The sequence below is a fragment of the Rhamphochromis sp. 'chilingali' genome (genome assembly GCF_963969265.1).
Source record: "Rhamphochromis sp. 'chilingali' genome assembly, chromosome: 11".
Lineage (NCBI taxonomy): Eukaryota > Metazoa > Chordata > Actinopteri > Cichliformes > Cichlidae > Rhamphochromis > Rhamphochromis sp. 'chilingali'.
In genome coordinates, this window is record NC_137938.1 from 9,189,750 (window position 1) to 9,203,931 (window position 14,182).

A 14,182-nucleotide genomic window follows, 5' to 3' on the forward strand; every position below is an offset into this window, starting at 1 on the left:
TGGGGTTTTGGCTATTGAGTGTTTACAGAAGCAAGGCCATTGTTTCCCAGAGACAAAACGGTGAAGTGCCCACTCCGAGATGAGCTGCTGCCTCAAGTGGAGGAGTTCAAGTATCTCAGGGTCTTGTTCGTGAGCGGGGTAAGAGCAGAGCGGGAGACTGAAAGGCAAACTGGCGGACACTGCACTGCTCCGTTGTGGTAAATAGAAAGCTCAGCGTAAAGGTGAAGCTGTCGATTTACTAGTCGATCTACGTTTGCTACACTCAGCTATGGTATTGAGCTGTGGGCAGTGACCGAAAGAATACGATCAGAGGTTCTAGCAGCAGGACTGAGTTTCCTCTGGGGCTCACCCTCAGAGATGTGGTAGGAGCTCCAGTCACAGCTGCTGTAGAGCCCCATGGCTTGGACCCCGATAAACAGTTGAAAAACGATAGGAAGACTGATGGATACCAACAGTTATTCGTTTAAATTAAGCCTGCAAGAAAATTAAACACGCAGATGATCTGAAGGAATTTATGATTTTGCAGGATTTTATGATCTATATCAGGTGAATTTAAAATGTAAAAATTGCCTTTATTTTGAGAAATGGCTCAGAGCATCTGTTTGCTGCTCAGTGTATCACATCTAAAGCACAAAGGACTCAATATCTAGATTAAAAACTGAACACTTTTAAATCAGTGTGAAGACTTTTCTATGTGGATGTAAATTAAAGGTCAATGAATGTAGTGACCAAAACTGACATAAAACAACTGCTGTGTATTATTACTGCAGGAAAAGCTTATAAGGCTTTAGAAAAGTCTAGAACTGCTAATGATAAAAGCGTCCACTTAAGTCAAAAGGCTGTTTTTTTGCTTTTCTATTTGCATGATAACAATTAGCCCTTCCTTGCAAAGCATTTAGGTGTTTGGAACAGAGTTTAGAGATGATTTCAACTGTTTTCTGTTTGGGATTTTTCCACACCAGCTGTCAGAGACACAGAGGTCACAGAGCTGAGCAGCTGTCATTAAATGAAAAGATGGGAATGATGTCGCAGAATCCATTAACAAATTATTACAGAGAAAAATTGGGGGCTTTGCACTGATTATTAGTTGTATTTGCCAGTGAGAGTATTTCCAGAACACAATATAATGCCTCATGAGTGTTTTTAATTTAGGCTTATTTCAGGATTATGTCCAAGTAACATTTCATGGCCAGGTGTAGATTCTAAGCTCACAAAGCAACGTCAACACAAGTGTAGTGTGACAGAATAAAAAGGTGAGTGGTGAGTGGTTATGCTTTCCCATCTCTGCCTGCACATTAGAGGAGACTTTAATGGTGCAACTGATGCAGAAGAAGTAAATGAATTAGGTTTAAACTCACAGGAAAATCAGATGGTCCATACTCAGCCGAGGGTAGCCAGAAAGCTGTTCCTGTGGTTCTTTTCTGCTGAAAACAGACTGCATCTCCAACAATAACAACACACACCTTCAGGGGGGAATGATGGGATGTCATCGCTCCAGGCACAAATGCAGCCTGTTATTTATTATTCATCATAGGCTTGTTTCCTGATCAGAAATGGTGCTGAATGGCTTTAAATATGATCCCATTAAGAACTCAGCAGCAACTTCCTCCAGCTTTAGCAGCCTGTCAAACTGACACTAACCTGCAAGCCTCTAACCTAATGTCAGTAACCTCTGAATAGAACAATGGAAATCTGGGAACTGCTGCTGAATGTGTTTTGGTGAATTGTTGCCCTCTACTGTTTGCTTTTAGATGTGCAACAGGAAAACTACCATTGCACCATTACCATTCAAATGTTGGATGTACTCATGAACAAAGGCGAATCATTTGTCTGTTACATCTTAACCTTCTTGAATATTAGCAAATTGCACATGCACTGCAACTTTTTGCCCAACATTATGAGTCTTAATACATTTGTAATACGTATGAATATAATTTAATGTATAAATCACAAGCCCTGGGGCAGGCTCCGGCCCCCGCCCACAACCCTGAAAGGAATAAGTGGCAGAAGATGAATCAAGTGGTGGATGAATCCCTTGCTCTCTTCCACAGCAAGTCTTTTGTCCTGTTTCTCTCCCCTCACCCCCCAATCAGTCAGTGCAGATGGTTGCCCCTCCCTAAACCTGGATCTGATGAAGGTCTCTTCCTGTTAAAGGGGAGTTTTTCCTTCCCATTATCGCCAAGTGCTCGCTCAAAGGGGATCATCTGATTGTCGAGGTTTTCTCTGTATTTATGTGGGGTCTTTCCCTTACACGATATTTGGTGCTGGATGGATGGACGGACGGACGGGTGGATGAATGATGGTCACATACATAATAATCTTATACAATGTATGGAGACAGATATGGAAGCTGAGAGAGTTTGGGCATGTGGATATGTTGGACAAAGGATGTTGAATGATGCTGATGTAGTGAAGGAGGACATGCAGTGGGTGCGACACAAGTAGATGCTATGAATAGGGCGGCAGGGCGGACCAGAAGAGGAAGACTATAGAACATCTTAACAGTTTTTAAAGCAACCATAACGTTGATTGATGCAGTTTTATTGGCTTTAGATATGTACAAAGTGAGCAGTCGTAATATGTCACAGCTTATTAAATGGATTATGATTCTCTCCATCATGACAGCACCATGATTATTGTTAAGTTACAGCTAGATTTATTTAATGACTCAGTCATCAAACTGTCATACCGTACACTCTTAGTTCTCAAAGCTGCATAAAGCAAACTCTGATTATTAGCACATGCTTATAAATCTAAAAAAAAAAAAAAAAAAATAGATAAAATGGAAATCTTAAGAACAACATCATCACTTTAAATCACTAGCTGCAACAGTTTATAAACTCCATTCCCATCCCATTATAGAAAATAAGCTTCTCAGTTTGCTCAGGAAAAAAAATGAGGGGTGACCTTTGATGGCATCAGCAGAACTGAAATTTAGAGAAGAACAATAAAAAGCATTAAAAATCTCTTTAAAGTTATTTAACAGAGCATGAAATAGTGTCAGAGCAGAGCTGTTCAGGTTCAGGCAAAGTCTTACCTTCCAGCGGTTGCCACACTCATTGCACAGAACAAATGTGGTCATTGGCTCATCAGCACTGCGTGTCTGCACCTAAAAAACACACACACACACACACACACACACACACACACACACACACACACACACACACACACACACACACACACACACACACACACAGCAGGTTTAACTGTAAACAAAACACCAAACTGAAAGGAAGCGGTTTGTACAACCTACAGTGAAGCTGAAACACTCCTTCCTCACTAGTACAGTGTATATCCCCCACTCTGTGACTGAAATACATCAATCTCATTATATTTATTTGAGCCACATACAACTCCTCAAATTATCAAATAGCATCGCTGAAGCTGATTTAAGCCCCAGCTCTAATACAGCCCCACAGCTTTCTTGTTTTTCTGTGGCATTCAAAAGAGAAACAGTTACTCTACAGGCTTTTCAGAACATCACAAACAACAGCAGTAAATAGCCGACTCGGTGCGGTCACATCGTGTGAAACAGCAAAAAATTTCTCATTATTATGTGATAACTAAAAGCAAACAGCTGGAGAAATAACTGCCCTATTACAACACCACCTCTCTCTGTGAAAAAGGCACAAACATCACAGCCTGCTTCACTCTGGAAACACATCGCTTTCACACGCTCACTCGCCTTAATGCCACCATTAGAGCCCTATTAGTCCTGTTATCTGCTTTGCTCTGACACATGTGTGTACCTGGTTATAGGTGCAGTTTTTCTTCTTGCACTTGCCGCACTGCAGCAGGTCGGTGGTGGTGCCACCAGTTTTAGCCATCTGGTGTTCCCTGATGGCCTCCTGGGTGAGCACGTTCCTCAGCTGTTTCAGCTCGTCGCTGGCCATTTCCTTAATAAAGACGACATGATGTGTGATAACGAAAGATTAAAGAAAAGGCAGGAATGTGCAAAGTGTTGCTCATTGCTGAGGAGAGGTGAACTTGCAGGGCTGTTGTACCTCAGCAGACATGGTGGCGATGCGGCGTAACTCGATGCTTCCTGCGAGCACATTTTTGCGAAGGCCTGGGTTCTTCGGGTCCTTCAAGTTGCTGATGCGGCTCCTCACTCGGTTCTTATACTTCATATCAGTGGCTTTTATCTCCTGGTAGATATGTGCGATCACACTGTCAAGGGCAAACTAATTCCTCCGAGTAGCATGCTTGATAACAGCTATAATGTTGAAACAAGATGCTTTCCCTTTGGTTCAACACTGAAAGAACTACAGTTTAATTAATCATAGTGCATAGTGGAGAATTATCAACTCTGAAGGATATGATCTTCAATCTCTGCTGCCATGCCCTCACAGTTAGCTCCAAATTCCCTGTAATCATCTGTGAAGTTCAGAAATTACATTTCATGTAAGTCAGCAGGCAGTCTGCAGCGCGTCTTAATGTGAATATTAAAACTGCAGCAATGATAACGTGCAGCCTAAGCCTCACTATCTGTGCGCAGGGCAGCTGCCAGCATCTCAATGCACTTGTCTCTGATGGAGTCTCCAGTGGCCAGGTGAGGGGACAGCGGACCCCCAGGAGAACTGAAGCTGGGTGACATGGGGCTGGTCGGGGTAGTGGGAGTTTTGGGAGCCTCGGATTTACTCTTTCTGTAAAAAAAAAAAAAAAAAACAAAGATTTTTAGTGTCAAATTCATTAAATACGGATCAAAACGTTGTTGGTGCTGCACACCAGCCACACAAGTGCAGCTTTAACCTTTAGCAATAATTCATTTACTAACATCCATCATGTAAAGAACCCATCCTGAAACGCTCTGACTCATCAGTCCTTGAAAAAATATTAAAGAATGATGAATGTCAACACTGATAAAGAGGCTATTTGGAGTCGCTTGTTGCCACCCACTGAGTCCTCCCACGAACTGGCAGCTTGTGAAATAGGAGTGCAAAATAATAAGCATACAGTGCTGTGCAAAAGTCTTGATCCACTACTCTACTCAACTTTTTTTGTTTGTTAAGCTACTCAACACTGACCAATGAATCATTCAAGCATTTAAAAATGCACCTAACTCAAGAGATGAACCGTTGTTGTGGACCAATTTTAGACTATATCACATTTTGATCCACTGTGCGATACCATACCTACGGCTTCATTTTCCAGCATGACAATGACCCCAAGCACAATGTTGAAACATATGTAGACAGAAAAACACACAAGGCCTCCCCAGAGCACGAGCCTCAACATTACTAAAGCAGTGTGGGATCATCTTAGCAGAAAACAGAACAAAAGGCACTTAACATCCAAAAAAGAGCTTTCAATGTCCTTCAAGAAGCCTGAAGAACAACTCTGAAGACTAGTTAAAGAAGTGAGAAGAATGCTGCCTCAGAGAGTTCCTGCTGTGTTCAAGAATAAAGGTGATCAGACCAAATATTTACTTTCAAGCTAGCTAGAATCATATAGAATCCTATATTCTTTATATGCTGTAGTTCTATGAATGTTTGAATTTTCCATTTTCCTACCAATATAAATAATTGAGGGGTGGCACAAGACTTTTGCACAGTACTGTAAATCTACAGTGAATAGCCATCCTTACCTTATTTTGTACCCTGCAAGATAAAATCATCCTAAGAACCTGAGAAACATAATTAAATACCTTTCGATGCTGTCAGTAGAGGGCTTCCTCTGTAGAGGTCCAAGCTGAGGAGCCTTCGAGCCCTGAGACTCTCTCCTGTAATTCAAACTCAAGGTCATTTATGTTTTTCACGTGCAGAAGTACACAAAACTTTAACACCTGAGGGTTGACAGTTTGGTGAGCTTGTATTTAATCAGCACCGGTCGCTGTTATTTACCTTTCTCCTGTTAGCTTCTTTGCTGCTGGCGAGCTGCTCGTCTTTGAGTCAGTCGATTCCCGTCTAAGCAGTGAAACACTTTCAGTCAGTCTGGGTTTAATCATTTGGATTTCACATTTAAGTACTGGTGAGATTTAAACTGGTGCACAGAACTGATACCTGTCAGCTGAATGACGTTTCACAGGTTGGCCAGGCTTTGACTCACAGGAGTCCTTTCTGCAACAAAGGATTAGCATCACTAGCATCACATTTCATATAAGATAAGTGCACACACACACACACACACACGCTTATGTTGTATTCTCAAACTTATTTCCTGGCTCCTGCACACCTGTGTTTGTCTTTTTTGGCCTCCAGGGTGGGCTTTTTGGGAGGGGGGGATTTAGAGTCTGATGAATCTTTCCTGACAAGAGGAAGAGTTTGTGTGTGATTTTTTTTTAACCAAACCCGTCTGTGAACAATAAAACGAGAATGCATCCATCTCCCTTTGCTCTAAAATCCAACAGTCTTCACACAGGGAATGAACAGATATTTTCATGCAGATGACTTGCAAACCTTTCTCTTTTGGTTTCATCTGAATGTTTTCTAGACAATTTGGTATCCACTGAGTCTTTCCTGCAAAAAGAACACAGCTTTGGTACCAACACTGAACACCAGTGTTTTATGTAAAACCAAAGAAACAGATTTCTTAAGGCCACTGATCATCCAGAGACTGCAGCCAACTTGTTTTTTTTTACATGAATGAGAAACAGAACCATTCCCAGATCCCAGACCTGTCTTTCTTCACATGATCTGACGTCTTTTTCTGTGGAGGAAGCAGCTTAGAGTCTGACTCCTTCCTGCTTTAGCAAATAAAAAACAGATTCAAATTCTGAGTCCGAATAAAATTGTTTTTTTTTTTTCCAAAAAATATTTTCCCGTCTGTAACTCGTCTGATTCAGACCTGTCTCTCTCCTTCATTCCATCTAGAGAGGGCCGCTTCGTAGGAGGAGGAGGGTGAAGGTGAAGAGGAAGCGGAGGAAGAGGAGCGTTGGGGTCAGGAGGCTCTTTTCTAAATGAAAAGACACCTCTGAGCTCAGATGAATCACTTCATAAACAGAGTGAATAATGACAGAAAATCGTTACGGCACTGCAAAGAAAGTAGGCATGCAGAGCCTGACCTTAAGGGAGGAGGAGGATGTAGGTGAAGAGGAAGAGGAGCAATCGGAGCGTTTGGATCCAAAGGAACTTTCCTGAAAATCAGCACTTGTTTGAGATTTTTTAAAACTCTCTCGTTGTTTTCTGTCTAACGTCACTCAAGAACTTCAGAAACATGCACCAAACCACATCTGACCTCTCCTTCTTTACTTCCACGGGAGGTCGTTTAGTCGGTGGAGAAGGAGGTCGGGGAGCGTGAGGGCGAGGAGGTCGGGAGGAAGAGTCTTTGCCATCCTTCCTGGACATATGTCACAACAGCAGAGGTCAAAAGGCCACCTGACGATGCGGCATGCTGTTCACAAAACACACCTGAGTGACTCTTGTCAGCATGCACCATGCACAGCAGGAATCCTGTTAGGCCACGTGGAACACACTGATGCATGTTAAGTCATTAGCAGCAACCGCGCGCTCTGCAGCTCAGGCAGCACGAGAGTCCAAACCTGTCTTTCAGAAAATCCATGGCGGGGCGTTTGATGGGAGGAGGCCGAGCGGGTCGAGGAGGAGAGGGGAAACGGGTGGGATAGAGCACACTGCTGTCCAGCACACCTCTCCTGAAATATACAACAGAGTCTGAAGCTCTGCTGGATCTTACTGGGAAGTGTCGTGCGTTTTTCTGAGCCTCTACGTTCTCACCTTTCAAACAAGGGCTTGTGGGGGTCAGTGGGTCTCTCTCTCTGAGGCTCGCTCAGAGGTCTCTCCCTCTGAGGTGTGCTGGTGAGCCTCTCGTGGTTGTTTTCTTCTCTCTGTTTGTCCTTCCTCATCTCATCTGCAGAGCTGCACTTCTTGAGCTCCGTGGGGGGTTTCTCCTTTTTGAGCTCTTCCACGTGCCTCGTCTTTTTTGGTTCCTCTAATGGTCTCCCTCTTCTCGGCTCCGACTTGTGCTTCTCACCTCGTGGGTCTTGCGCAGGCTTCGGCTTCTTGTTATCGACCTCCACGTTGGGATTTTCTGGGGGTGCTTGTTTCTCTTTCCTGATTTCCTGCAGATGTTTTGCATTTCCAAGGTCCTCCAGGTGCTTTTCTTCCACGAGGTCGTCAGCATGTCTCTTTTTGATTTCATGGCCATCATTGTGTTTGTCTTTCCTGATTGTATTAGCGTGTTTTTTGTCATGATCGGAGTCTTGTTTTAGTTTGACTTCCTGCTCGCTGTGACTAAGAGAGAAAAAAGAGAAGCACTGTTTTTACCTCTATGCAAGAATTACCACAGTGAGTGTTAGAGGTGGAAGTGGGTTGAAAAAAATGGCAAATATATTAACACGAACATGATTTAAATCACTGACAAGCACTGAAGAAGTCAGTGCTTTCATGCAGTTAAACAGTGAAGGACACTTCATAGCGTCTCAGCTTTTACCCTACATATGCACTTGTAAACAGTGCTGCCTTGCAGAACAAAACAACATCACTGTGCTGACTTCTATATTCTATAATCTATCCCATCTAACATGGAAAAATAGCTTTAAGCATAGACTTTAAAAGATATATGTAGCAAGGTTATTATAGAGGTAAACTAAAAACTATAAAATTAAATTAAATTAATTAAAAGTAGACTCTTGAAAAAGAAAAACAAACTAGCTGATTTGCTATAGTGTACTTGGGAAACTATCCATCTTCTTATTCAATTCGGGGTCACCAGGGTGAGCAGGTGGGGTCTCACGGTCAGGCTTGTGCCTATTCCAGCCGTCACACGGTGAAAGGCAAAGGGACAGGTCACTAGCCGACCACAGGACTAACACAAAGAGACAAACAACCATTCACACCTATGAGTAAATCACTAAAATTGGGGAAATCACTGTGGGAGGAAATAAGAGAGAACCCACCCAAACACAGTGAGAACATGCAAACTCCACACAGTTAGGTCGGACCACACAGTGGAGTCGAACCCAGGACCTTCTTGCTGTGTGGCAATAGTGCTAACCACCGGACCATCATCCTGCCCGATGTCAAAAAAAAAAAAACTAACTAAAGAGAAACAAAGAAGGAAATATTTTTAGTTTTATTCAGTCGGGTCACATCCCAGCAAACATGATTGACACCCCAGCGTCATCTCCCTTCTCAAAATTAATCATGACACCAAAAACTGAACAGCAAGCAGGTGGATGTTGATGTTGTTCACAAGTACAATACAGGTCCGACCATCTCTTACAAAGTAAAACATATATAGATCCGATTAATACATCTGTCTTTGTTTTCTCTTTAACAACAACTCATTTGGTTAGTACGTGATTGTGACGTCTTGTCCACACAGACAATATTACCAAAACCTGTTTTTAAAGAAAATTTGATGCTTTTTACATGGTGAACTTGGTTCAATGTTAGGCCCTAAGCAGCATCAGGAGCCCGGGACTTGTTAAGCATGAAGTCAATTAGCTCAACAGAAACATTAAGGGTAAAATCTTGAGTCTTAGTCACTCCTGAACTGAGATTCTTCAGTCTAATAAGGACGTCTGAGCAACGCTGAAGCTTTACCTAACACAGACGTCAGACACAGACATTACTGATCATTATTAACATCAAGAGAGGCTTTCAGGGACACGTTTACTTAGACACAGGATGTCTGCATAACTGTGAGTCACCTGCCCTCACAAAGAGCAAGGTTTGTATTATATACCTGTTCAGAACTTCCTAAATTTGGACTCTAACAAATATCCACTGGCAGCAGGTGCTTTTGGCTGATTTCCCTTGTTTAATTTAGCACAACGTTTTTACACCAGATATCCTTCCTGACACAACCCTGCCATCTATCCAGGCTTTTAGACTGGTACAACGAGCACGCTAGCCTGTGTTTGCCTGAGACTGGGTCTCAAAACAGGGATCCTTCACACGTAACCACTACACCATGGACCCACCATATTGTGATATTTAAATACACTGACGATAACCCAGGATTAAAACATCTTCAGTGAAAGTGAAACAAGCAAAACCAAACAAGAACCTACCTGACACTAAACTGAATTACGAAATAGAAAAAAAAAACAACGAGTCTGACATGTAGCCCTTAAGACATCATCATCATCCACTGATTTGTGGTCTCCCATCTACGGTGGCTCCGAGAGGTCAAACCCACCGAAACTTAAGAAAACACCAGCTAACAGAAAAATGCTGGAAAAGCAGACAAAACACAGCAGAATTGGGAAAAAAATCCACAATTGAAGTGTCTGGGGGCACAATAACATCACGGACCAGCTGCAGAAGTAGAAACCAAAACGTGTGAAGGATCGCAGTGAGACACGCTTAAAGAAGTAGAGGATTCATCGCTGTTGTGAGGGAGAAAAAGATGCAGGTAATGTGTGTTTTAATCACATTATTCATGTAATACTTTAGATACATATTTGCTGTTGTGTTTTGTGTGCTTTCGAAACATTTTTTTATTAGCTGTTGTTTTCTTAATTTGTTCGTTGGAACTCTCAGGAGCACCATACCCATCTTTCTTTCTTGTTGGTGAGTCTGCACGCTAATATGCTATCAATCTGTCAGTCACAATGCAGAATAACCTGATTCAGTCGTGTCTATTCACAACAACTGACACCCCAGTGCACTTTATATGGTAAGGTAAAGAACCTACAATAATGCATGGAAAATCCCAACAATCAAATCATCTCCTATGAGTAAGCACTTGCCAACAGTGGGAAGGAAAAAGTAAGAGGGACCTGCTGGGGGTGATGGGGGAGAGAGACAGTCCAAAAAAAGAGAAAGGCCGAGTCCAATTCATGAGATTTTAACTTGTTACTGAGAACATAAAATAATTTGGAAAATATATCCTGGGGTAATAAATCGTCCCACAGACTTCTGGAGTCGCGCCCTGCTGGCTGTTAGGAAGAATGACGGTGATAGAAAAATTATTAAAGTTATGTAACACGCTTTGCAGTAAGCTGAAGAGTGTATCTCTCAATGTCTCTCTCCATCTGTGCTCTTCTCAGGCTTTGTTGTGGCTACTCTGCTATCTGTTATCCAAAGCAGACAGAATCATGTTCAGTACAAGGATGCCAAGTAACTGTTAACAATAAAAAAAGTGGATAACATTGGAAAAAGTGTATAAATGAAACTCTGCCCTGCTTTTGCTTCCTTGCAAGTAAAATGAACACGTTGGAGCTCACTACTCTGTGTGTTTCACTTCTTACGAGAACTGTTCTATCAGAAGGTTTAACACTTTTATGTGCAGTTTATCATTAAAAGAAGTCTCCCTATTTAAAGTTATGATGCTACCTAAAGGATAAAATGTAACATTACAGTGGCTCACAAGTCTGTTCTGTCCTTAATGTCATTAAACACCCCAAACTGTTTGCAGCAAATAGCTGCCCCTCACTGAGCCTGGTTCTGCTGGAGGTTTCTTCCTGTTAAAAGGGAGTTTTTCTTTCCCACAATTGCCAAGTGCTTGTCAAAGGGGTCATTTGACTGTTGTCTTATTGTAGGGTTTTGAGGCAGCTCCAGTTGTGATTCAGCACTATGCAAATACAACTGAACTGAATTAAATCGTCTGAATGTAGATCAGCCAGGCAGTAGATTACCTTGAAATTTTATTTGAACTTTAAACATTTCAATGCCTTTTTTTTACAAAGCTGTTGTCACTTTTAGCAGAGAGTTATTTTTTAAGGTGTTTTTATGAATGCGAAGAAAATACTTTTGTTCCAGTGCACTGCAAAGCCACACACACACATCATTACGGACCTGACAGCAGGCAGGCACAGCAGGTATGCGGACATTAACCAGAACTTCACTTTATAATGTGTGTGCTCTTTGTATTAAAAGTCACGTTAAGTGTACCTGTGTAGTTTCTGTGTAACCGCTGTGAAACCACTGACCTGCTCTGCGTCTCCGAGGGAGAGCTGTTTGGAGAAGCTGCCGTTTTGCTGGAGTTCAAACCATTCTTGGTCTCAGACGATTTCTCGGGATGAGAGCGGCCAGAGTCTGCATGAGTGCGTGTTTTGGAGGAGAAATCATATCAGCAAATCAGACTCTGTGCTGATGTATTGACTGCACAAGCAACCATTTCACCGCTGTGGAAACACTGTAGTATGCATGTAAATCAGTGTGTGTACCCAGAAGTCTTTTCCAGTCTTTAATGAGGACTTTTGCCAAAGCAATCACTTCTTCATCTGTGCAGTGCTTCCTGATACCATTAACAGACATTCCAATTCTCGTTTCCTGAAGCCAACATAGACACACGGGTTAATTGTTTTCTTTTTTCCACATTTCCCCAGGATGATCAGCAAAATTAAAATTTAACCCACCTGTAGAAGTTTGAGAGTCATATTGACGCCTTTCAGCTCCTTCAGCAGGTCAATGGCGCCCTCCTGTATTCACCAAACAGTGACATCGTTACTTGCAATCCCCTAACTCTTGAAACGGTTCATTTAGAAATGCGTAATAACAGTGTAACGCACAGATCTGGCAACAAGAATGCGTTAACCTTTCAAAAAAGAAAGCGCAATGTGGTTAGCAAACAAGAACAGTTTCACTTCTTTATTATTATTTTTTCATTTGCACTCGATGGCATTTTTACAACATTAGATCCACTGTTTTGCACGGCTGTTTACTCCGATTACAGCTGGTGGCATTATCTTGTGCAGCCCCCTAACTGTGCAGGAGCGACGCGAACAATGTCGTGTTTGCCGATTCAGTCACAACACGAGCACGGCCTTACGCCCACAGGCCGCGGTGTTTACTTTCTGTTCTGCGCACTTCTATGTCAGTTAAACTCGCTAAGCATTTTCAGAAAGAGAGAGAAAAAAAGCTTTTGACAAACACAAAAGAGCTGGGCTACACAGCAGAGCTGCACACTGGCACTGAAACGGTCCTGCAAGAGAAATACACGCAAACCCACGAACACCTGTTGATCGTTTGTTACGGTCAAGCTCGCGCTTCACTTCTGCACACTTTCCAAACACACCGAGTCAGCAGGAACCAAACTCGTGTTTAACAGAAAAGAAGAGGACCCCATTTTAATTTATGGAAAAGTCTACTGCAGGCCTTCTGCGCAGCGCGAGGTGGCGGGACAACGCGCCACCTGTGGGTGTCAAAATATAGTCTCACCGTGTTATTTCTAGACACCATCTTGTCCAGTTTTTTTGCAATCCGGATGAGATCTTCCTCTCGAGTCATCGCTGCATTTAGTCGTCTAAACACCGATCGGTTGCGCCAAATGGATACTTATTTTAAAAAAGAAAAAAACTCCCGAGAAACAGAAAAGTTTGTATCTGCTACAGGTCGGACTTTACGCGCGACGCACTCCATTCAGCCGAGAGGCGTGTCCTGCGGAGGGGTCCCAGCTGACCTGCTCCACAAATGACAAACTAAATATAGACACAGTTGTAGACCCGTGGACAACAGGGATGACTGAAGTTTAGTGTGAGAGATTTGACTTTTTTTAAATACTTTTTTTTTTTAATCAACTTTATTTTGTCTTATCATGCTTTGCTCTCCTGTGGCTCCTTAGACTTCTCTACACCCTGGACGGATTATATCACAAAATGATCTCTCTTTAAGATTTTCCAGCAAAAACGAGGTCACTGTGTAATGATTAATCTTTCCTACACTGAAGGCAGAACTCGGGCAGCTGCTGCTGTGCCAAAGAGCAGCCCGACACTAAGTCACCGTTTACAGCCTGTTTCTTTCTTTGTTAGTTGCTTCATTTTTTGTAACACGGAACAAAGGCACCTCGAACACTAAATCAGACAACAATTTCCCTTTCTCTCACAAAATGGGGAAAAAACACGTCCTGAAAAGTGTGTCTATGTCACGGCCACCAGGGGGTGGTGTGATATAAGTCGACATGAGAATTAACTTTCGTTTTGCACTGAAAGCCACGAACCTTCGTGTTTGCTTCTGTTTGTCTTGCAGCAGGGGCGGAGCGTGGGGGTGGCTTACGGGGCTTAAGCCCGGGTTGTTTTGTCAGAAGCCCGGGGTATTTTGGAGTGTAATTTTTTCATAGTTAGATGCCTGGCTGACAACTGTATAAAACAAAAAGTACACACAATATTCGAAGCACATAGTGCACACTGTGGGAATTTACGACTGTGCGTGAATCCCCCCCTGATATTGGTATGATCCGAGCTCAGGCACTAAGCGACTGAGCGAGGGGGCGGGGCAGCTGCTGCCCGTGAGTGCGCTGTTGGAGAGACGGAGCCAGCCATACTAAGGAGAGC

The 14,182-nt window shown here is 42.7% G+C and overlaps 1 protein-coding gene across 2 annotated transcripts; it reads right to left on the bottom strand.

Moving 5' to 3' along the window:
• Positions 1 to 2,496: 2,496 nt before the first annotated feature.
• tcea3 (transcription elongation factor A (SII), 3) lies at positions 2,497 to 13,310 on the bottom strand. Of its 2 annotated transcripts, none has more exons than XM_080897494.1 (21): positions 13,071 to 13,310; positions 12,269 to 12,331; positions 12,077 to 12,182; positions 11,840 to 11,945; positions 7,677 to 8,192; positions 7,484 to 7,594; positions 7,180 to 7,281; positions 7,007 to 7,078; positions 6,790 to 6,897; positions 6,620 to 6,685; positions 6,402 to 6,461; positions 6,178 to 6,249; positions 6,006 to 6,062; positions 5,847 to 5,909; positions 5,651 to 5,725; positions 4,489 to 4,649; positions 4,319 to 4,380; positions 4,008 to 4,157; positions 3,753 to 3,899; positions 3,038 to 3,109; positions 2,497 to 2,927 (listed from the first exon to the last, which is right to left on the bottom strand). In XM_080897494.1, the coding sequence occupies exons 1-21, from the start codon at positions 13,137 to 13,139 to the stop codon at positions 2,919 to 2,921; spliced, it is 2,247 nt and encodes a 748-aa protein (XP_080753620.1). In that variant the 5' UTR covers positions 13,140 to 13,310; the 3' UTR covers positions 2,497 to 2,918. The 2 variants fall into 2 exon arrangements, with proteins under 2 accessions (XP_080753620.1, XP_080753619.1); XM_080897493.1 differs by having other exon boundaries at positions 6,620 to 6,688.
• Positions 13,311 to 14,182: the final 872 nt, after the last annotated feature.

Bases quoted from the DNA above. Each gene is read 5' to 3' on its own strand.
- tcea3 (XM_080897493.1), bottom strand. From the start codon at position 13,139: ATGACTCGAGAGGAAGATCTCATCCGGATTGCAAAAAAACTGGACAAG. The intron at 12,183-12,268 runs GTGGGTTAAATT...TGTTGGCTTCAG, and splicing joins TGACTCTCAAACTTCTACAG to GAAACGAGAATTGGAATGTC. The intron at 7,079-7,179 runs GTCAGATGTGGT...GCTGATTTTCAG, and splicing joins GTGGAAGTAAAGAAGGAGAG to GAAAGTTCCTTTGGATCCAA.